Here is a 20890-nt window from a genome sequence, read left to right as displayed (position 1 = left end):
AATTAACAATCGTCTCTGACCCGTATAAGTCTGCACATAATCGACAAATCGGCATATTAGTATCTTCAAGCAACTGCTCGGCGAGCTGTTACTTCGTTGAACACTCGTTGAAAGCCTTCTTCAGATCCCCAGCTTTGTCGACAACTTGCTCAGCGTCTCCTTGTCATCCTCAATTGTATCATACAAAAACTGAATGCCTTGTTGTTGTTTTGCCAGGACACTGGTAAACTTTGCAACTACCGCATCATAGCCGTTATCCCTCTCAAAGTCGTTTGCCGTATCTGAAACCCCATTTGACAAGTTTGTACTCTCTTGGTGTTCTAATTGAACCGAAATGTTTCTCGCCCTTTCCCTAAGATTAGACAGTCTTGCCCACAACTCGTTAGATCTAGCCAGGCCAACAGGGTCTTCTACAGATTTGAGCAAAGTCTCAAACTGCTGGCTCAGCTTCTCCTCATCTTTTGTAAGTGGGTATCCCTTAGATTTGAGAATAGACAGTATTATGGCGATTTTCAGCAACTTCCTGGAGAGGGCTTTGTGCTTGGTCTTGCAAGCTGCCAGCCTCACACTTGTGTCCAAGTCATGTTTGTCGCTTAGCTTTGTCAGATTTTCATGAATCTCATTCAAAATCACACGTGATTGCTTGATGTGCTCCACCTGTATATTGGATCTTTTCAAAAGATCATCAAAGCCTCTGGCTCTCACGGGAACCGAGTTGTACTTATTTGGCCTCTCAGACATGGCCTTTTCCCATTCCTCCGGAGATTCATCCTCCGGTCTTTGGTAGTTTGCAATAAGCTCATTGGATGACACTTTGTTGTAGAAATGAGTCTTTAGAAGACAGGAAGGGGAGTTGGGGTCCCATGAGTTCTTGATCTTGAAGAGCTGGTCGTTGATGCTGGGAGTGAACGAGTTACTTTGAGATGCAGCCGTTGATGCACTCTGCTGCGCTTGCACTAATAGAGGATGCTTGACTCCAGACCCCTGTAGCTGGGCTTCAGGCTGAGACCACGCGAATGCTGGACGGGAATTGAAAATAGATGGTTGTGGTTGGGGTTGTTGCTGCTGTTGTTGTTGTCCTGATTGTTGGCCATTCTGTTGCTGTGCGAATAAGCTTGGGTTTTGGCCCTGCTGCTGTTGGTTTTGACTCCCAAACAAATTTTGGCTCGTGTTCCCACTCTGATTTGCGAACAAGCTTCCCGTCTGCTGACCAGCCGAGTTGCCAAATCCACCAAACTGGCCAGATGGAGTCTGACTGGCGGTATTGTTTCCAAACATGCTTCCTGTTTGCTGGGTACCAGAATTATTGGATCCAAACATTCCGCCTGGAGCTGCAGAGTTAGTCGTGTTTGAAGTGGCTCCAAACAGATTTGGGGTTTGATTCGTGTTTGTACCCGCATTGGTATTTCCAAATACTCCGGTGGAAGTGCCAGACGTCGTATTATTGGCAGGAGCACCTCCAAACGAGAATCCTGAGCTTGCTGGGGTCGTTGTAGCAGGTTTGGGACCAAAAAGATTTGACGATGCCGTGTTGGTAGATCCCTGTTGCTGGTTGTTGGATGCTCCAAAACCAAAGCCGCCGGTATTAGTGTTTGTACCGGTGGATCCACCTAGCGAAAACGGCGTGGGATTGGCATTATTGGCGTTGTTGCTTGCAGAACCAAAACTGAAGCCCGAACCCGTGTTAGGCGCAGCGTTCGTGTTGTTAGCGCCAAATGAGAAGCCACCTGTGGCAGGCTTAGCAGCGCCAAAACCTCCAGAAGAACCAAACATGTTTGGTGCAAAAATTAACAGAGATGAAGGATCCGGTAGGGGATAAATTGGCGGCCAAAGTAGGTGTGATCTTGTCTTGTCTACAACACCGAAATGTTTACTCTTGAGATGTCCCCAATTTCAGCGTTCCAAAATGTACCCGCCAAATCATCCGGTCCGTGTAATTCACAGAACCAACCACAGCATCGCAGTTCAGCTTACTCCAAGCTATATACTGACCTCCATAAGCTTTAAATATTTTATTGTTCCAAAGGCGCGCAAAACTCCACGTTTAAATCTCCAGAATGTCCACCTCAAACACAAACGACAGTATCAGCACCTCGCGCTACACGGATAAGCTGAAGAACACCCATTATGTGTTGGAAAACGATCCTCTGCCTTCAGAGATCCCCCATGTCACTGAGATCGGTGCTACAACCGCTCCATTGATGTCTGCTGCCTTCTTCATTGGAGCCAGATGCCAACCTTACAATGACGATTTCATGCTGTGCCAAAAGGAGGCTAACGGAAAGGGTCCCATTGACTGTTTGAAGGAGGGACGCAGGGTGACGAGGTGCGCGGCGTCCGTTTTGAAGGATATCAACACACATTGCGCAGATGAATTCAAGTTGCACTGGAGATGTCTCAGTGCCGGCAACTTGGAGTACAAGAACTGTAGAAAGGCGGAAACCCTGTTGAGCAAATGTGTGTTTGACAACTTGAAGCTGGTCAAGACGATCCCAGGAGTTGAAGAACAGATCCATCTCAAGGCCAAGCCGGTCTACAAACCCATCGTTGAAGATAGGGCTTCGAAGTTGGCCTTTGAAGCTGCCAAGGCTGAGGGAAAAATCTAAAAAGGAAGACGAAGAGAGAGAAGGAGTGGAGAAGGAGTGGAAGAATAAGGTGCAGGCGAGACGAGGGAGAGCAGATATTGAAAAAAAATGGCCAGCCATGGTTAATGTGTGCTCTAATGACGAATATCGAAGCAGAGGTCATGTCCAGGAGGATTTCGAGATGCATTTAACGTACGTTCATCTCAATGGTTGCCTAGATCCAGACTATTTATACAGCAATGGCGGGATTCTCGCACAAACAATAAAAATTCGAAAATTAGCATAAATGGGGAAATCGAGATCGGGCAATCTTTTGATGAGAATAACCCTCTTTGCGTAGAGAAAAGGCGAGGAAGCGACTTCATAGAAGGTTCTCTGGTAATGAGAATCACGACAGATTGGAAGTGTGGACAACAGCAACCTTGAAGCTGAACAAAACCATTCACCAACCACCGTATATACGAACTACACTTTTGAATTAAAATGGGCAGAAGACTCAAAGTCGTTCAAGGCCTTTTCCAAACTATCATGCAGTCGTCTCTTTACGTTCCTCACATATCTGCAGGCAGAATACAGGCCAATTCTAAATGCTCAAATAGTGGCCGCTCTCGGGTGTTTCTGTATGACTGTAAGGGATATTATACGTCATTGGGCGATAATGTTTACACCCCGCTGGCCTGTTTGGCATCAGTCTCCAGACGAGATCTCATTCCGGTCATTTGCCAGACCAAAGTGTGAACTCCGCTACACCGGTGCGGCGTCGGGAGATTTTTCCGGCCGAGGAAGGCACAACCACTGTTGAAAGGAATATTTTCACCAAATCATATTACGGAATAATTGATACATCTTTCCAGACACTATCCGATACTTTCTGCTGAATAGTGTCTGTGTGCCAGGCAGAATTTGCTATCAAGGCGCATGCGTTCATGTGCCAATGCTGAGCCTGATGGAATTGGAACAATCCCACTACCTTAGATTGTGTCACACGAGATTGTCACTAAAAGCACTTTCCTGCATTAAACTCGCCTCGGTAACTGGAAATATGATCTATGACGAATCAGACGATCCTAAAACTACTATTTCCGAGTTCAGCGGAGACTTTATTAGGGACCGAGCCTTGCTCTAATTGGTGCGCTTGGCTAGCCGCACTGCGTAATTTGAAAAAATGCCCCACGTGGGTCGGTGGTGCACGACCTCCCCCATAGTTAAGCCCTTGTGAGATATCAGATGGGACTCAGGCAACCCAGGCCTCTCGCGAAAACCAGGTGTTGTCCACTTGCAACTTTCCCGTTAGGTATCGTGCGCCATTGCGACATATAGGTGCTATTTGGTTTGTCCCTTGTTATTGCGGTGTTTCTTCCTGGTGTTCTTCCGTAACTGTTAAGGGTATTCTCCGCTATCAGTGAACGGCTAAAGCAGCTGCAACTGGATAACCGCGACACGAAGGTCAAACTGAGGCTTTAAAAGCAAGAAAAATCGATCAAGTTTACGCTAAGAAGGCCAAAGAGGCGGAAGAGACGAGATTTTCAACGGTTTGTCTAGTTCGAGTGTTCAGCATCTGTTAGACTCTTATTGCTTCGTTGCCGTTCATGAATCACGACTTGGAGCCAGCCTCTTCAAAATTCAAGATGGAAACTTCAACAGATCGGCAGATCCATCACTCTCAAGTTTTAGGTACAGACCACGCGTTGAGTTTGACTCCCCAACAACTAGACGATTTGGCTTCCTGGGCCGATTACACCAATTTCAACGAGGGAGACCTACACTTCGAAGACCAACTAGGTTTCAATGTTCAGCATCAACAGCACCAAAGCGACGATCAACCGGCCCACCAAGGCCCTCAGGGTGAGAATCAGTCACCATTTGACCCTGAACATCTGGAAAGTTTGGACTTCTACAATTTTCAAAATGGCCAGAAGCAGCCGTCTGGATCTCATTCAGGTCAAAACCACAACCCCAGCTTCCACCGAGGCTCTATTTCTAACGCAGATTCTAACAGTGGGGTTACGGAATTTTTGAATGACTCGCATCTGCAGTTTCAGTCGCCGTTTGTGGATATGCCATACGACAGCAGTTCTGTGTTTCAGTCCTCCAAGGGTGATAGACTTCCACAGTCGTATAAACCGGAAGTAATTTTCACGCCTTTGATATCGCCAGCTGTCACTCCCCTGGACTCCAACCGCAACAAGTCGCTGAGTGCGCAGGGAAATGGTAATTTCAGTCCTTTGACATCCCCGGCGCTGGAATTCCAGCATCCGCGGTCACCAGTTATGAGAACCAAACGGAGTCCCAACTCGATGGGATCCAGCTCGGTGTCTCCACCCATTCCTTCTCACGACGAGGCAAGCTTGAAGACGAAAAAGCCCAAAACTCCTGCTTCCACTCCGTTGGTGGGGCCAAGTCTCTCGGGCAGAATGGCCAAACAGTCGCCAGTCATCAAGGCCAGAAGAGGCGGGTACACGCCGTCCCTGAAGAGACAATCATCCTCTAGCTTCCACGGGTCTAGCCGATCGTCATCGGTGATATCCATGATGACTCCTTCTTCGGTTTCAACCCAGGATACGGAAGTGGCTCTCCCTGATGCGGAATTGATGCTTCCACCTCCCGTTCCCAGAAAGGAGAGGCAGACCACTAGTCCCGAAGAAGATGAGCGCATCAGTTCCACCAGCTCGGAGACCATGAGACCGGCTACTCCAGCGATGTTGATGTCCTTCACGATGCAAAAACTACAGCAGAATCAAAACTCAGAACGCAATTTACAGCAGACCTCTCAGAGCCAGTCCCCTTTGAAGTCACACCCACACTCGAACTCTCACGATAATTTGAATGATCCCGCCTATAACGGAAATGTCGTGTTTGCAAATCCAAGACGCCATTCGTCGACCCAATCGTCCCCGGTCATTCTTCCATCTTCGAGTTCGATGACCACACTGACGAACGTGAAATCATCGACTTCAGTGGATGATCATCCAATTGAACATACCAGAAGCGACTCGGTGCACTCCAATAGTGGATCTAGGAGTTATGTGGAGGAAAAGATGCCTGACAAGAAGGTGAACCATAAACTGGCGGAACAGGGAAGGCGGAACAGGATGAATGTTGCGATTCAGGAGTTAGAACAACTGATACCGGAGCCACTGAGGAAAACTGTTGTTGTTCCTTCGAAAGCCACTACGGTGGAACTTGCTTCTAGATACATTGCACATCTACAGGAGCAGATACGGCAAATGCGAGGTTTGGAAAACAACGATCCTTCGTGTTTGAGCTCGAACTCTTCAATAAGTCCTCTGGATTATGCTGAAAACAAGTGAACGGAATGAATGAGCAAATCTAGAATTCACTAAGAGATACATGTTACAATGAAAAACGAAAGGGTAGGAGTAGTAGATAAGAGAGACCTTGAAAGTGCTTTCTCGTGGCTTCAAAACACTTGATTGGCCATTTTCAGCACTTCTGGGTCTGACAGTGACATTCCTTGGATTCCCCCGACTTTAAACTTTCTAAAAAAACTGGTAATTCTCCATTTTCTTAGTCTTCTCTGTAAGTTTTGTCGCCCTGCAGGGCTATCGGTAAGACGTGTACTAACCGTCTTTAGATGACATATTTTTTATTTTTGAGATGACACACCACTCACGGTTGCGCCGTGCTTGAGAAGGCGTAGTCTTCCCCACTTTACCTTTTTCTTCTCACTTCTTATTTGCTAAAGATGTCTGATTTACAGAGAATTCTACAATCGCCACGGAGCATGAACAGATCTCACTCCAAAGCCTCTGTGCGGTCGGCTTCGCAGACCCCGTTAGGATATGCCTCAGACAATAGCGAGGATGTGGATGAGGATGACTGGAACTACGGCAAGATTGACGACCTGATCATCTCCAAAATCGCCTCTTTGAATGACGATGATGGAGAATCTGCCTCTCGCAATGGTAGCCAGGTAAATCTCAGTGATCCACTCAAATTTTTAAAGACACACACCATCGATGAGATCATCACTAGTCTCAGTCTACCGAGAACACAGGTTTCCAGTGCATCACGTGAGCTTCTTCTGGCCCAGATGTACCATCTAATAATCAAATCACCCTTGCCTATTGATGGAGTTGCTGTTAACGAGAGAAATACGGAGTTGCTTGTGGACTTCTGGAAGGACGCCAGAAGCGAGAACGAAAGGCTGTTTGCGTTTCGGTGTGTGGTAGCGTATGCTTCCAGTGATATTGACGAGGTTGCCAGTGTGGTGATCTCTGACTTCTTACCTTATGTTCTGAACGATTTAACCCCCAAGGACAATGAGGATGGGGCTGTGAGTGTGACCCTAAGGTCGAACTACATCATTGGTTATTGTGCACTTTCTTTGGTTGCCATGGACGGATCTGGATGTAATGGCGTTGAGGACATTGTCACTATGCTGATTGATCTTGCGGAGGGGTATGATGCCTCTTCTGAACTGAATGCAGAGGATGTAGCCTCTGCTGCGTTGCAAGGTGCCGGTGTGCTGATAAGTCTGATATTCAAAGGAAGATCCACCACGAGAGGTTTGGATGAACTCATCCAGGATGTCTGTCCTCGTGTGGTTGTGTTTTTGGAGGCAGGTCATCACATAATAACCCAGAAAGCTGCCGGAAAGCTGGTTGCGTTGATGTACGAATTGTTTGACTTTCAAGACGACATTGAAAAGGACGATAATGAAGATTACGGCGACGAGGAGGAATTGAGTCCCTACTTTGATGTGAGTGAGGTATTGAGTTTGGTGAAAGAACTTGCTACCCTCAGTTCGAAAAAGGTGAGCAAGAAGGAAAAGAAAGAGTCTCATTCGCTTTTCAGAGACGTTCTCAGAACCGTGGAAACGCACGCAAGCAAGACAGATCGGCTGGCCGAACAGAATTCGCTCGAAGAACCCAGTGTTCTTTCGCATCTCAAGATCAGTAAGAGCAAGAGTCTTTCAATAACTTCGTGGTACAGTTACCTGAGACTCGTCCATCTGCGATGGATTTTTTCCTCCGGATTGCACTCGCAATTGGCCAATTCCTCGGAATCCGGCATTAAAGATCTGATTGATTTCCCCGAGCAGTCCAAATACCAATTCTCAAGGAATATCGAGGAGGATTCCGGAATAGGTGAGAGGGAGTTCACAACGAAGTCGAAGGCTGTAAATTCCAAGACTAGGACCAAGGAAATCAACAGTGCGAGAGAGGATAAGCTAAGAGAGACGCTGGAAACCTTGAATGTGACCGATGGTGATATCGTATTGTCACATTAAGGACGAGCTGCAAGGGAACGAAAAAACTAATAAATCCCAGAAAAATAATTGATGTTCTAACATGTCTGTAGGTACCAGATATTGGCTACTAGGCCACTAGTTAACGATTGCCTCCAATCTCTCAACCTAGCCTGATAAAATACTTGGAGTAGTAGTTTTTCCTGTTATAACAGATATCATACCGGGAATTATATGTTTTTACAATCAACGATTTCTTTCATTCATGCTTTATTATGTTTATCTGAAATTTTTATGCCGTCTCCCAAATTGTATACCGCATCTAATTTTGTATGGCACGCGTGTGGCACGCGAAAACACACGCAGTCCATACAATATTGTGTATTTACTTTACTCTTCCCTCAATGGGATAGTTAGCACTCCATCCCCCAACACACACCATACAATGGAGGATCAAGTGACTAAAATTCTAAACCAACCTGTTGTGATAGATAATGGGTCTGGGACCATTAAGGCAGGTTTTGCAGGGGAGGAGCGCCCGAAGTGTTACTCGTCTTCGATGTAAGTGTGACTATACAGGGATGAATTCTCAACAAAGACTAACTTTCGAACAGAGTGGGAAGACCGAAATATTCGAGGGTTATGGCTGGTGCGCTTGAAGGCGATACTTTTATTGGCAATTCTGCGCAAGAAAACAGGGGGCTGCTAAAACTGCGGTACCCCATTGATAACGGTATCGTTCAAGATTGGGATGATATGGAGCTGATATGGAACCACGTGTACACGAAGGAACTCAAAATCAAGACTGAGGATCACCCTTTTCTGCTGACAGAAGCCCCTTTGAATCCTGTTGCAAATAGGGACAGAATGGCCCAGATATTCTTTGAGAACTTCAACATACCGGCGATGTATGTTTCTGTTCAGGCGATACTGGCCTTATATGCCTCTGGACGAACTACCGGTGTTGTTCTGGACTCTGGAGATGGTGTTTCACATGTGGTTCCTGTGTATGAAGGGTTCTCGATACCGAGCTCCATTAAGAGGATCGATATTGCCGGTAGAGAAGTGACGAAACAGCTGCAATTGCTGCTACGCAAGAATGGGGTTCCGCTATTGAGTTCTTCGGAAATGGAACTGGTCAGACTGATCAAAGAAAAGCATTGTTTTGCGTCATTGGACCCTAAATCTGACGAGAATGACTGGCATTCGTATACCATGACCAACCCCATTCTTAGTTCAACACTGGCAACGACTTCCAGCTCTGCGGTCTTCACTTCGTGCAACAGACCTATACGAGACGTATTCAAGCTGCCGGACGGCAAACTCATTGAGCTGGGGCCAGAACGGTTTAGGGCCTCAGAGGTGTTGTTTCATCCGGAGATCATCGGATCGGAGAGTCAGGGAATTCACGAGATCCTACTGGACTCTATAAGCAAGACAGATCTGGATCTGAGGCCATCTTTGTATCAATCGATCGTGCTAAGTGGTGGCACGACTACCACCAAAGGATTCGGAGACCGATTGCTGAAGGAACTGAAGGATGAGATTGCGAAAGGCACCAAGCTCAAGATATACGCTCCACCAGAGAGAAAAATGAGCACTTGGATCGGAGGGTCTATCTTGGCTGGTCTGAGTACGTTTAAGAAGATGTGGGTGAGCCGCGCGGAGTATTTTGAGAATCCAGACATAGTGCATACGAAATGTTTATAGAACCGAGCCATAGAAAGGACGATGAACTGAGGAACGTTGAACAGTTCAGGCATTTAAGACAGGCAATGCGCAATGAACCATACTGCAAAGCTTGGCGATACCTCGGCAATGGATCAGCTTTGGCTGCACTGTAGTCAAACTAAGTACAATTGTAATATTAAAATTAAGTATATTAAGGTTTATAAGGTCTACAGAGGTTGACTGCAATTCAGCCGACTCAACCATATATCAATTACAGTCCTTAACTATCGAAATCACAGCTCACCTATATGCAATAATATCTATCACCAAAGTCGCCCAGACCCGGAACAATATACCTGTTAGCATCCAACCCTTGATCAACACCACCGGTGATGATCTTGATCTTAGGGAACTTCTCGTAAAATGCCTTGATTCCTTCTGGAGAAGCTAAGAGATTCAGGAACAAAATCTTTTCTTCCTTGACTCCGTTATCAAGAAGAACTTGGGCTGCCATGATGGCCGAACCACCAGTCGCCAACATAGGGTCTAGGAGCAAGACGTATCTCTCTGCAATGTCTTCTGGGAATTTGACGTAAAAAAGCTTTGGAAGAGCAGTTTCTTCATCTCTTTGAATGAGAATCTTTCCAATGCGAACGGAACGGCAACATTCCCTCAAACCCTGTTCCATAGACTCACCTGCACGGATGATAGAGACACCGCAAATCTTGCCTACGAACCTGGAACCTTCATAGGAAATACCGGTGGAAGTCTTGACAGTATGTGGCTCCACAGGTAATTGGTTCAAACCTTCTTCGACCAATAATCTTATAATTCTGTCGGAGTAAAAGACAAAGTCTCCGCGACGGGTGTTGACATCACGAATGATACTGAAAAATATGCATTAGCTTTCTGACCTTGCATTGAAAACACTGGAAAGCTCCCGTCACTTACGAGTAGAGACTAACCAATTGGTTGGTCTGAGGTAAAATAATGGTGTTTGGATATTCGGACATTATTCGTTGCTTCGGATTTGCAATATCACACGGCGTGTTAGCGTTGACAATCGTATCAAAAACCGTGAAATATAAGGATAGTATGTCAGGGTCGTTTCCCAACGGTCTCCGGCGGGCTCTTGCAGCCAGCTGCGGGCAATTCTTTATCTTCGAATTGTGTTCGGAATATGGGCACTCCACGGTTGAATATTATGGATATTTGAAATATATGTCCCCATAGTCATGCAGATAATTTACCAGAAACTAGAATTTCAGTCGCTGTTCATCAAGAACTATGTTACGGTATTTTACACAGACTGCTATCTACTCCTGAGCCGCTGTAACAAATGGGTTATCGATGATCTCGGAGCCCTCAGCTGGTGATATCGTCAGCAAACCGGTACTTCTTACCACGATCAATCCCAAGGTTCTTTCTCCTGTCTTTGCTCCCGTCTCGGTGTCTGTAACTGTTAGTCAATTGCTGTGGGAAGTGAAAAGTTACTCTTTTTTCAACTTACCTTTCAATGTTTCAACAACCTCGTCCAGAACAAGGTTCATCAGCTGATCATAGCCTTTCAGAGTTCCCGCAACTGCTCGAGCGGTTAGTGTCAAGTTCAAAGTCATATCTTTAATTCATCATCTCTGTGTTCGATATGGGCCTTCCAAAGACCATATCTCACTATCTTCAATACTCACCCTCTCTTCCACCAACAAAGGTCACAATAATTCTCTGGTCCTTGTACTTGGCCAAGTCCAACACAGCCTCCTTCTTTGGACCATCACGAGGCTTCTTGTCTGTTCTTTCTTCTTGCTCTTTGGAGCTCTGTGATGTGTTAATACTCCGTTGTTTGTAATAAACCATGTAACTAGCTATCACCGCAAAAACTTACAACCGTTTCAACAACCTCCTTTTCAGACATTATATTATTGAATTGAAAAAGTGGACCACTTCCGGACTCTAAGTACATTCCAAATGAGGTTACCTCTTCAAATGTTGAACCAGACGAAAATCTGTCATGGTTTAACGTGCCATCATTTCAGACGCGTTATAGTAAGAACGCATGACAGTATTTCCGTTCGTTTAGGGTTCCTTTCATAAAGGCAATTGCTGGCTTTCATTTGTATTTTTTAGGATTGCACTCGTTTCTAGTGTTTTGCAATGGCAGATCTGAGCGTCTACATAACGTCGGAGCTCACCTCCTCCGAGAGAAGGGTATCCCCACAATGGTCTGTGGAGCACTTCAAGAAGAAGATGGAACTGATTACTGGTATTCCACCCGAATCGCAAAGGATATGGGTATACAAGAGAAGAGAGACGAACGAGCGCTTTGAATTGAAAATTCCGGAAAAACCAGACGAATACACCTTTCTCTCAGAGTTCACGATTGTGCCGTTCACGAGGATAGATATAGAGGATGTGAGGCCAGACTCTGAATTGAAGGAACTGAGTGAAAACTCCAGTGAAACTCAGTACAAAATGGAGGATGAAGATTACGACAAGAGATCGAACACTGTGAGAAGGTGGAAACAAGAGAAGGGATTGGGAAGATTTGATCCTGAGTATGAGTCCAGAAGACAGGCAGTAATAGAGTCAAATAAGCATGCCGCGTCGGCCATAAAAGTCGGTCTCAGATGCAGAATATTGAACTCTGATATTGAAAGGAGGGGAACGGTTCGGTATACAGGCATTGTACCCGAGATTGACAACGAGATTTCATGGGTGGGTGTGGAATTAGACGAGCCTTATGGAAAGAACAATGGCTCTATCAAGGGCAAGCGATACTTCACTTGCAAAGATGGTTATGGGTCGTTTGTAAAGGCCATCAACGTGGAGGTTGGTGATTTTGAGCCCGAGGATCCATTCGATCTAGATGACGATGAACTATAAAAGAAGAAGAATAAATAAGAGAAAATAATTGAGATACCAAAATCAAGTAATGATTAAAGTTAGGAACTTTTCAGAATCATGATACTTATTAGTCGTGTGCACTCTAAATCTGATGTCGAGTTCGGGACTCAAGGCTTGTGATTGTAATTGTAATCAATGGCTTTATCTCCATCGCATTCTGGATTACCTTCATTTGTCATGATTGAACTAAGTTTGGATGGTTTGTACAACCGCTTTTTTGCCGACTACAGCATATATAGTCTGTTGAGACTTATCTCCATCATTGGAGGTTATATCTTCCTGCGTCAGATTTTGTTGAGAGACATCAAAAGGCGCCAACTTAAGGCTCAGCTGGATTCCGATAACAAGCAGAAACAGGCTGATCTGATTGACAACCCGAACGATCTCGCGAAGGCCACCGGTGTTCAGGCGTCGGACCAGATTTGGGGTTGGGGAAAGTCAACCAGGCAGAGAGCTAAAAGGCAGGAGAAGATAGTGCAAGAAATGCTTGAGAGAGATGCCACCAGGAACAATGGAGATTATGACAGTGACGAGGATATTGCCGATCTTCTTGAATCTGACAGTGACTGAAGGAGTCTGGAAGACGGTGGAGAAACATGAAATCTGGCCTCAGAATCTATAGAAACCAGCCTATGAGTGAGCCTTACTGCTACATATCTAAGTTCACTCTACGGTTGAGGTTTTCACACGAGAAACTGTCATTCTGACCAACATTGGTTATCTTTCTAATATACTTTTCTCGCATTTGTACTGATCAAATTGTCCGTAAATAGTAACGACGACCAGTCACAGTACTCAGAAGAAGTGTTAGCTTTGCTTTGCATGATGGATCTCAACGTGTATCCTGCAGTCTTCTATAAATCATACGAACAAAGAAATATTGCAAATAAGGTCCCTGGTTGTGTGTTATAGACAGGTTGAAAGACAACAGATTTGGAATTCTACAAGCGTACCGCATTCGTCCTGGTTAGTACACTCCCAAGATATTTTACTGTATGCAAGTCTCAAAGGGAAAAAAAATTGCAACTAATCTCTAGCACTCCCCAAAACAACTCCCCACAATAATGAGTTTCAGAGGAGGGAGAGCCGGTGGTAGCCGATCTCTGCTACCGTTTGGGCTGGACTATCATGACATAAAAAAGACGGGTGAGGATGAGCCCTTGAAATACCCTCTACCCGTTAACTCTCAAATGACACAGAAAGAGAGAGATTCAGCCAAGCATCTCATTAACTTCACAAAACTGATGCGGGATGGACCGTTTTACACAGGAAAGTTGGATTCTGTGGACTCGGACAAGTCGAATAAAAAAGCTGAAAAGGATGCAAATTATTACGAAGGCGGAATAAATGACGGGATCAAGAGGTACTCCGACAGGTACAGAAAGAAGAGAAAAACGGTTCGGTCCATTGATGACCATCCGTATATAATACAGTTTTTCCCTGATGAGCTTTTGTCCGTAATGGGCGTTGATAACAGCAAGAAGAAGAAGCTTCTCTCGATTTCGCGGTACAAGATTTCTAGTGATCCAAACTTTGGAGATTTGATCAAGAAATCTGAGGATAAATCCAGCGAGATCATGTCCCGTCTCCAGGATGTGGAAGAAGACACGACCACCAACCAAGAGGTGGAGAATGACGAAGATGTGGAAGAAGATGACGAGTTTGAGGAAGACGAAGATGACGATTATAATGCTGAGAAGTATTTCGACGATGGTGATGATGACGGAAGAGACGATGACGATGGTGGAGACGAGGCAGCTTTTTAGGTCGTAGAAAGGGCTTATAGTGGTGAATTTAGCTGCAAATTTGTGCTGTATAATATATTATTGAATTGGTTTTCAGATGAGATATCATTAAAACTTGTAGATAATTTTTTTAATTACCCTAGACTGTTTGATTAGGTTAGCTAGACTCGAGTCAAGGACCGTTTACCTCTCTGCAAAACGGGGTTTCAAAGCAATCAACTTAGCTAAAAAAATTATCTTGTTAATACTATATCAACCTAGATCACCATATTAGTTCAATCCCTTTTATTCTCTCCAGCCGCTCAAAAAGTCCATTGGGTTTGGAATATGAAAACCCTTTGAAGCTGGCTCGTCCGTCCTAGCACCAAGAGCAGCACTTCTCTTGGACCATGCCTCGTCATGATTCTGGTCACTGGTACTTCCCGAAGGGAAGAACGAACCCAATATGTTCCATGATCCCTTGGCGTCTGGAGCTGGTGTTCCTCTCAACGAGCCGTTCATAGGTGATAGTGGAACCCTGTGGGTTGGGACTGCTGGTTTTTGGACCCTTCTTGCTGGGGCATCCGAATCAGACTCAGAGCTTGAATCGTCATCGGCGACTATTTGAGGTTGTCTGTGATCACGATTAAGCTGGAACCGTTGTCCTAAATATCCGTCACAATCAACCGACTGGGTCATCGAAGGTGTACTCCGAGATATGGGTCTAATCCTGCTTGATCTGTTGCCAAAGGAGGGTGACTCTGGCAGGGTCTTGGTTTGTATAGACTCGTTGAGTGAGCGCATGGACGGCCATCTGGATTGGTTTTCTGGGGACTCTCTGGGAATTTCTTCACGACTGAGGTTGGGGCTTGAACCTTGCGAATTAAAGTTCTTTGCAGCACTCACAGGCGGAGGAGGAAGTGGTCTGGTCAGCTTAGGTCTAGAGTCCAGTAGCCTGGGTGCATTTTCCACCACTGTAGGGACGCTTGTTGCGGACGGATAATATGTCATTTGCAAGTATATCCTTCCAGCAGGTCTTCCCTCATATTCCAGTGGGAACCAAGCATCGTATCCCTCCTTGGAGCTTCTTTTCATCACGATTGAGAAATCTATATCAGCCTTGCATACCAGTTCCTCGTCTTTCTTGGTCTGGTGGTATATAGTAAATATCACCACCGAACCTGAAAGATCATCCAAGCTGAACCACAATTCATCGTCCCATTCGGGGTTTTGGCCCCCACGGTGGACAACCTTCGTTTTTTGAATCTGGTCTTGAATGCGGGCAACGCAGTATGGGCTCTGTTTGTCCAGCTTCTTCCTATTGGGCAGATTCTGGGCTTTTGTCACCACAATAACCAGTTGGTTCTCTTCTCTTTGTAGGTCGTTATAAGCCATTGGATTTTTCATTAGCAGTAAAATTTATTGGTTCCAAAGGTGGCAATCTCTCAACTTGAAGGATTTATTCAATCGTGTGAAGCAAGCCAAAACATGCATGCATCGCCTTTTCCCGATTCGGTAATGATTGTTTACATTTGGAGGACTATGATTTCATTAATTGAAAAATATCCTGTAATGACTATTGTTAATTATATCATGAAGATATCATGCTTGATCTTCGTTCATTGTTTAAGGGGTCATTGTTGATCTTCCTATTTAAACTTTTACTTGCATCTAACAGTTTTGTGGTTATACGGCTTTATCCTTAAAATCTTCTCCTGCGAAGCTCATCTTCCTCTTCAATCAGTTTATTCTTTTGAAAAGCCAGTAGGTGTTGACTTTACTGCTATAAACTAAAATTAATTTCTCAGGCATTCATGACCAATAATTTACAACTCCTAGTTATATCTTCCTCTCTTTCTATCATTTTCAAACCCACCAGTATTCCGCTTCCTGTTGTCTCTGTCTCTGTCTCTGTCTCTGTTGTCACCACGAGGACCAGGGGCTTTTCTCAATTCGGACTGAGGTGGCAACGGATTTCTCGGACGAGACTCCTTCTCTCTGGAGTTCCTGTCCCTAGCATCCCTGTCTCTGGTATCCCTGTCTCTGGTATCCCTGTCTCTGGTATCCCTGTCTCTGGTATCCCTGTCTCTGGTATCCCTGTCTCTGGTATCCCTCTCTCTTGGTGGCATTGAAGGAGGGGGAAGAGGGGCATCCATTCTTCCTCTAGGAGGCATTGGAGGAGGAGGTAAAGGATGATTGTTCGCAGCACTTCTACTATCGTGATTTCTTTGGTTGTCTCTTGGGTTCGAGCGATACGAGTCCCTGGAATAGTTCGATGGTTGATCCCTGCTCCCTCTCGATTGTTCGTAGCGAGAAGTAGATGACCTCGAGGGTTGATTGGGCAAAGAAGATTTGGGTGTCTGAGGTAATGAAGAGCTTGCCTTGAGCTCTTTTTCCTGTTGAAGTCGGATTCTTAGAAGTTCAGAAGCAGAGGGCTTAGACTTCCTGTCGGAATCGGCAGATTCGTTCTTCTTTGGTTCTTTTTTGTCTGCTGGCGATGCCACTGGTTTTGTCTCTGTGCTGGTCACCTTTGAAGGCACTTCATCGCTAGATTTGGGCTTTCTTGCAGCCGGAATACTCTTATGGGTTTCCTTTGTCTCTTCACTATCCACAACAGGAGTTTCGGGCTTTGCGGTAGCAACCGCCTCAGGCTTCGCCTTAGAAGGAGCGGATAACCCAGTCAAACCATACGGGACTGCATTGATGTTGTTCAAGGCTGCTGCTGCTGCTGCCTTTTTGGCTCTCTCCTTTTCTGCTTCTGCTTTTGCTTCCTCCTCTGCCTTTCTGGCTAACTCCTTCGCTTTCTCCTCGGCTGCTCTCCTCTTCGCATTTATCTGATCACGTTTAGCTACCTGCTTTGCTTTCTCTTCTTCATCCATTTCGAAAAATTCCCACATATGAATCCAAGTGCCCATCTTAGATTTCAGATGTCCAGATATCGCATTCGAGGCAAGAGCAAGATCCTCTCTGGAATCTTTGCTGCTGCTGGTGTTGATGACATGCAACAGTTTTTCACAATGGTCCTCAACTTTAGGAAACACACCAAGAAGATTTTTCAGAAATACAATGGCGTTGTTTCTAGACATATACTCCGACGATTCCAAGCTTTTAGACAAATCTTTGAGGACTGATTTGTGCCAGTTGAACATTGCTCTTCCATATTGTTTGAAAGTGAGAGGGACATTGGATCCTGGTGGGATCATACCTTGCAAATTTGAGACTTCAGGCTCAACCTCATCGACATCCATAGAATTCTCTTCGGTCTCAGTCCCCTCCTTGGTATCTCCGCTGCCTTTCTTTTCGCTATTCACTCCCAGAGCAAACAGATCGTACTTCCTTGAATCCCTCCAAATCTCAAGTTGGGACATAACTACAGAGTAAAACAGACCCAGGTTCTCAGTCTCCAGTGCAGTAGATGCAAATAATGTCATTGGGAGTAATCCAGAGTTGAACAGCTTATCGAGTAAGACAACCGTGGAAAACCCGGGAACATCCAACTTATGCATCAAAAAGATGAAATTTGCAGCAAATACAGCGTCAAAAGACGAGTGAACGGCTCTGGGCAATATGCAACCTTCCAGAAACATTTGAGTATTGCTTTCGGCTAATGACTCCTCTGTTTCATCTTCCCGAAGTTCTGTTCTAAACCAGCTAGTCTTTGACAACTCCAACATCGAAATCATGTTTTGACAGTGAAAGATGTGCTTTTCGCTTCCAGCTCTTACACTGTCAAGGATGCCTGAAAGAGAGTCGATGTCCTTGTTGATCTTTTTCAACACCGAACTTGGTGTATCCGAATCTTTCGCAGCATACTTAAGCTTCTTCTTTTCTCCCAGGAGTTGCTGGTGAATCTTCTCGCGTTGGCTTTCGTAATCAATTCTTTCGTTGTTGATGTCATATAACGACAGTTGCCAGAATACCAAGTACAACTCGGGGGTTAGGAAATCTTCAGAGTTGTTTGGTAAAATGGCAGCCGGGTCTTCTTTGGTGAGTCTTTTGAATGAGGAGCACCACACAGTAGCAGACTGTGCGTCATCAAATTGGTTAGATATATCAAGATGTTTCCTCCATAACTCAAACGCCCATTCTGCGGAGACTCCATATTTGGATATCAGCTGTGGAAGCGGTACGGAGGAGCTTTCATGTGTCTCATTTTGAACTTCATCGACCATTGTTGTCAAAACGTGGATGATACCGTTCAAATCATCAGATCTTTGGGACAGAACTTTGAGCGGTCCATCAAACTCGTAGACAAGTTTTTGAGGCAGTTGACTCAACAAGATGAACAGCTCCGACAAAATTCCATTCTGTTGTGTTGCTTTGTAAAGCCTTTCCATGCTCATGCGTGATTCCAGGCGCGTATCTTGAATAACCATGTATACCAGCTGCTTGAAAGCGTCTGTTGAATTGAGAAGATGGACCTGAGACTCAGTCAAATTCGAGATCTGCTGAATTCCAGTCATGTTGAAAAACAGCTCCTTGACTATGATCAGTGTATCAAAGGATCCAGAGTGGAGTTTTTTCACTATGAATTGCAAAATAGGCTCGATCTGGAACTTTGGTGATCTTTTAGACACTTTGCCGACAAAAGTTGCCAGATTCTGGATCCATAATGCCATGTTTATCCCGTCGTCTTGAACAGCCTGTCTTTGAGACGTTAGTCTCAGAAGCATCACAAATGTGAGCACATCCCACCCAAAATCAGAGAAAAATCTAGACGCATCAATCGCCAAATTCGTCAAACTATCATAGCTTTCAATTTGCTGGAACAAGGCAGTGAAACAAGCGATCGGGTTCGAAATGGAGATCTTTGCCAGCCTTCTCATCATCAAACTAGCGTTTGTTTTGGACAATCTTTTCAAAGTATCTTTGGTCTGTTTTTCAGCTTTCGTGTGATGCACTTTTACCTCTGGGTTGCTTTTGGTCGTCATTTTCAGAAATTCTCCATAAATGTTATAACGCTGGTCAAGAGAGAGCATTCTCAGTATTTCGAACGCCTCCTCCACGAGTCCAACATTCTCTCCCAAAGAGCAAACTGCAGGAAATAGCACTGTGCGGAAATACTGTATCCATTCAGCATTGTCGTCAGCAGAACCGCGCATTTCACTAACCACCAATCGGCATAATTTGCCGAACAGGGCAGGATTGCGGCCAATATTAACATTGTTATACTTCAAGAACTCCCGGGAAAACTGTTTGAACGATGCAATAGTAGAAATGGAGGGTAAATCATTCCAGAAACTGGATTTCACGGCGTCAACTTCAACATCCGAACCGTTGGAGAACAGATGTTTCAAGTCTCCACGGAGTTTTGGTTGTAGCTGTATATATTCCTCCAGCATATAGTTAGCAACCTCGTTGATGAGATCAGCAATGTCCTTGAATACCAGAGGGAGGTATGGGTACTGCGATAATACAAAGAGCGACTCGTAGTACATCCCACACTTCAGCAGTCCCCGCAGCAAATCAGCCTTATGATTGACGGTGATCTTAGCAGCTTCAACCGGTTTGGCTTTTTTGGAAACTTCCTTCTTTTTGGTGTCGATCTTGGATGGTCTTTTGTCATCTTCATCATCCGAGTCCAAGACAAGGGGGGCAGCCATGGCTAGAGCAGAGGCCCCCACACCGGACGACTGTTTCGCCATTTCTGTTTTGTAATTGCCTTCCAAAGAATTCATTTCTTCATCATTATACGGCAGCAAACTTTCTAATACGTCCACTAGCGACGCAGCACCATATTTAATCAATGTGGCATATACACAGGCGGTCCCCAGATTCAATGGCTCTGTAGACGACATACTAGCGTTCCTAAATTTCAACAGCTCCAGTAATCTAGGGTTCAAAGCCGTTGAAGAATTATTGAAATTCTTCAGTATTCCATCATTCTGAGATGAGATTGTCTTTGTGTTTGCGAAATAATGGAATGCTTCTGTGGTAGAAGTGAACTTTGGCGGGGCATCTTGCTGCCACCATGGTAGTCGGTTCAATAACTCAACGCAAGTCTTCGTGTTCTGAAAGTAGTACACGGATATAGCCTCCAATGCAATAAGAATACATCTTCCGATATTCAGTCTGTAATGACCGACATATCTGTTCAATACCGGGATGGCTGAATCCAGCTTGGACTGCGAATCTGGGTCAGACAAAAGAGCGTCGAAAGCACCCGTGAGCTTGGAAAATCCCTCACTGGACTCAACCAAAGAGTTGTTTGTCGGCACTCCGAATTCGTTCTCTCTGAGCCACTCAAAACTGATCTTCTTGTAGTCCCGCGACACCAGACCCAATCCTTGCATGTATTTGGTATTCAGATACTGAGCTTCCAACTTCGCATCCAAGTTCACTTGCTTGAGCAATTGCTCCAGGACTGGTGATGAGGGCAACGACTCAATCACCACCAAGAGCGCAACAGCAGCTTTCTCTTCTTTGGTGCATTCTTTGAGCACTGGAACCACATCTGACAAAGTCAGTCTCTGCGGATTTTGTTCCAGAGTGAGGACAATTTCATAGAAAAATTCGGAAAGTTTCTCTTCCACAGACGATATCGTCTCAAGACTATAAGATTATGAGTTAGTACGGTCAATTTTCTAAGATCTGCCAATGAGACCTTGAGTCAAGTCAACGACACGCAGTAGACACTTACACCTTGACGGACTCAGAGGACCAGGAACCAACAACCTCGTCAGTAAGGTAATCCCACTCAGTGTCTACAATAAGAGGAATTGGCGGAGGATCTTCCATCTCTATATCGTGATCACTCATTGTATAATTGGAAGAGCTGATGAAGAGACATCACGGTA

General features: G+C 45.1%; 12 protein-coding genes across 12 annotated transcripts; 7 read left to right on the top strand and 5 right to left on the bottom strand.

Annotated features, from left to right (window-relative positions):
* Window positions 1–120: 120 nt before the first annotated feature.
* On the bottom strand, window positions 121–1773 carry KUCA_T00001299001 (uncharacterized protein; the record flags this gene model as incomplete). The annotated part of the gene is made up of 1 exon (XM_022603464.1): window positions 121–1773. The coding sequence occupies one exon, from the start codon at window positions 1771–1773 to the stop codon at window positions 121–123; it is 1653 nt and encodes a 550-aa protein (XP_022457342.1).
* A 284-nt stretch (window positions 1774–2057) lies between these two features.
* Window positions 2058–2606, top strand: KUCA_T00001298001 (uncharacterized protein; the record flags this gene model as incomplete). Its single annotated transcript, XM_022603461.1, has 1 exon — window positions 2058–2606. The coding sequence occupies one exon, from the start codon at window positions 2058–2060 to the stop codon at window positions 2604–2606; it is 549 nt and encodes a 182-aa protein (XP_022457341.1).
* A 1568-nt stretch (window positions 2607–4174) lies between these two features.
* On the top strand, window positions 4175–5896 carry KUCA_T00001297001 (uncharacterized protein; the record flags this gene model as incomplete). Its single annotated transcript, XM_022603460.1, has 1 exon — window positions 4175–5896. The coding sequence occupies one exon, from the start codon at window positions 4175–4177 to the stop codon at window positions 5894–5896; it is 1722 nt and encodes a 573-aa protein (XP_022457340.1).
* Window positions 5897–6291: 395 nt separating this feature from the next.
* On the top strand, window positions 6292–7839 carry KUCA_T00001296001 (uncharacterized protein; the record flags this gene model as incomplete). Its single annotated transcript, XM_022603459.1, has 1 exon — window positions 6292–7839. The coding sequence occupies one exon, from the start codon at window positions 6292–6294 to the stop codon at window positions 7837–7839; it is 1548 nt and encodes a 515-aa protein (XP_022457339.1).
* Window positions 7840–8242: 403 nt separating this feature from the next.
* On the top strand, window positions 8243–9507 carry KUCA_T00001295001 (uncharacterized protein; the record flags this gene model as incomplete). Its single annotated transcript, XM_022603458.1, has 2 exons — window positions 8243–8358; window positions 8412–9507. The coding sequence occupies 2 exons, from the start codon at window positions 8243–8245 to the stop codon at window positions 9505–9507; spliced, it is 1212 nt and encodes a 403-aa protein (XP_022457338.1).
* Window positions 9508–9772: 265 nt separating this feature from the next.
* KUCA_T00001294001 (uncharacterized protein) lies at window positions 9773–10481 on the bottom strand (the record flags this gene model as incomplete). Its single annotated transcript, XM_022603457.1, has 2 exons — window positions 9773–10355; window positions 10420–10481. 2 exons carry the CDS (start codon window positions 10479–10481, stop codon window positions 9773–9775), a joined length of 645 nt encoding a protein of 214 aa, XP_022457337.1.
* A 303-nt stretch (window positions 10482–10784) lies between these two features.
* On the bottom strand, window positions 10785–11084 carry KUCA_T00001293001 (uncharacterized protein; the record flags this gene model as incomplete). Its single annotated transcript, XM_022603456.1, has 2 exons — window positions 10785–10921; window positions 10979–11084. 2 exons carry the CDS (start codon window positions 11082–11084, stop codon window positions 10785–10787), a joined length of 243 nt encoding a protein of 80 aa, XP_022457336.1.
* A 535-nt stretch (window positions 11085–11619) lies between these two features.
* On the top strand, window positions 11620–12348 carry KUCA_T00001292001 (uncharacterized protein; the record flags this gene model as incomplete). Its single annotated transcript, XM_022603455.1, has 1 exon — window positions 11620–12348. One exon carries the CDS (start codon window positions 11620–11622, stop codon window positions 12346–12348), a length of 729 nt encoding a protein of 242 aa, XP_022457335.1.
* A 156-nt stretch (window positions 12349–12504) lies between these two features.
* KUCA_T00001291001 (uncharacterized protein) lies at window positions 12505–12939 on the top strand (the record flags this gene model as incomplete). Its single annotated transcript, XM_022603454.1, has 1 exon — window positions 12505–12939. One exon carries the CDS (start codon window positions 12505–12507, stop codon window positions 12937–12939), a length of 435 nt encoding a protein of 144 aa, XP_022457334.1.
* A 494-nt stretch (window positions 12940–13433) lies between these two features.
* On the top strand, window positions 13434–14135 carry KUCA_T00001290001 (uncharacterized protein; the record flags this gene model as incomplete). The annotated part of the gene is made up of 1 exon (XM_022603453.1): window positions 13434–14135. The coding sequence occupies one exon, from the start codon at window positions 13434–13436 to the stop codon at window positions 14133–14135; it is 702 nt and encodes a 233-aa protein (XP_022457333.1).
* Window positions 14136–14399: 264 nt separating this feature from the next.
* On the bottom strand, window positions 14400–15500 carry KUCA_T00001289001 (uncharacterized protein; the record flags this gene model as incomplete). Its single annotated transcript, XM_022603452.1, has 1 exon — window positions 14400–15500. One exon carries the CDS (start codon window positions 15498–15500, stop codon window positions 14400–14402), a length of 1101 nt encoding a protein of 366 aa, XP_022457332.1.
* Window positions 15501–15928: 428 nt separating this feature from the next.
* On the bottom strand, window positions 15929–20852 carry KUCA_T00001288001 (uncharacterized protein; the record flags this gene model as incomplete). Its single annotated transcript, XM_022603450.1, has 2 exons — window positions 15929–20645; window positions 20734–20852. 2 exons carry the CDS (start codon window positions 20850–20852, stop codon window positions 15929–15931), a joined length of 4836 nt encoding a protein of 1611 aa, XP_022457331.1.
* Window positions 20853–20890: the final 38 nt, after the last annotated feature.

This window comes from Kuraishia capsulata, genomic scaffold (assembly GCF_000576695.1).
Source record: "Kuraishia capsulata CBS 1993 genomic scaffold, Kuraishia_capsulata_scaffold_2, whole genome shotgun sequence".
Taxonomy (NCBI): domain Eukaryota; kingdom Fungi; phylum Ascomycota; class Pichiomycetes; order Pichiales; family Pichiaceae; genus Kuraishia; species Kuraishia capsulata.
Note: the sequence above shows the minus strand (reverse complement) of the source record. Positions and strands in the feature narration are given on the sequence as shown.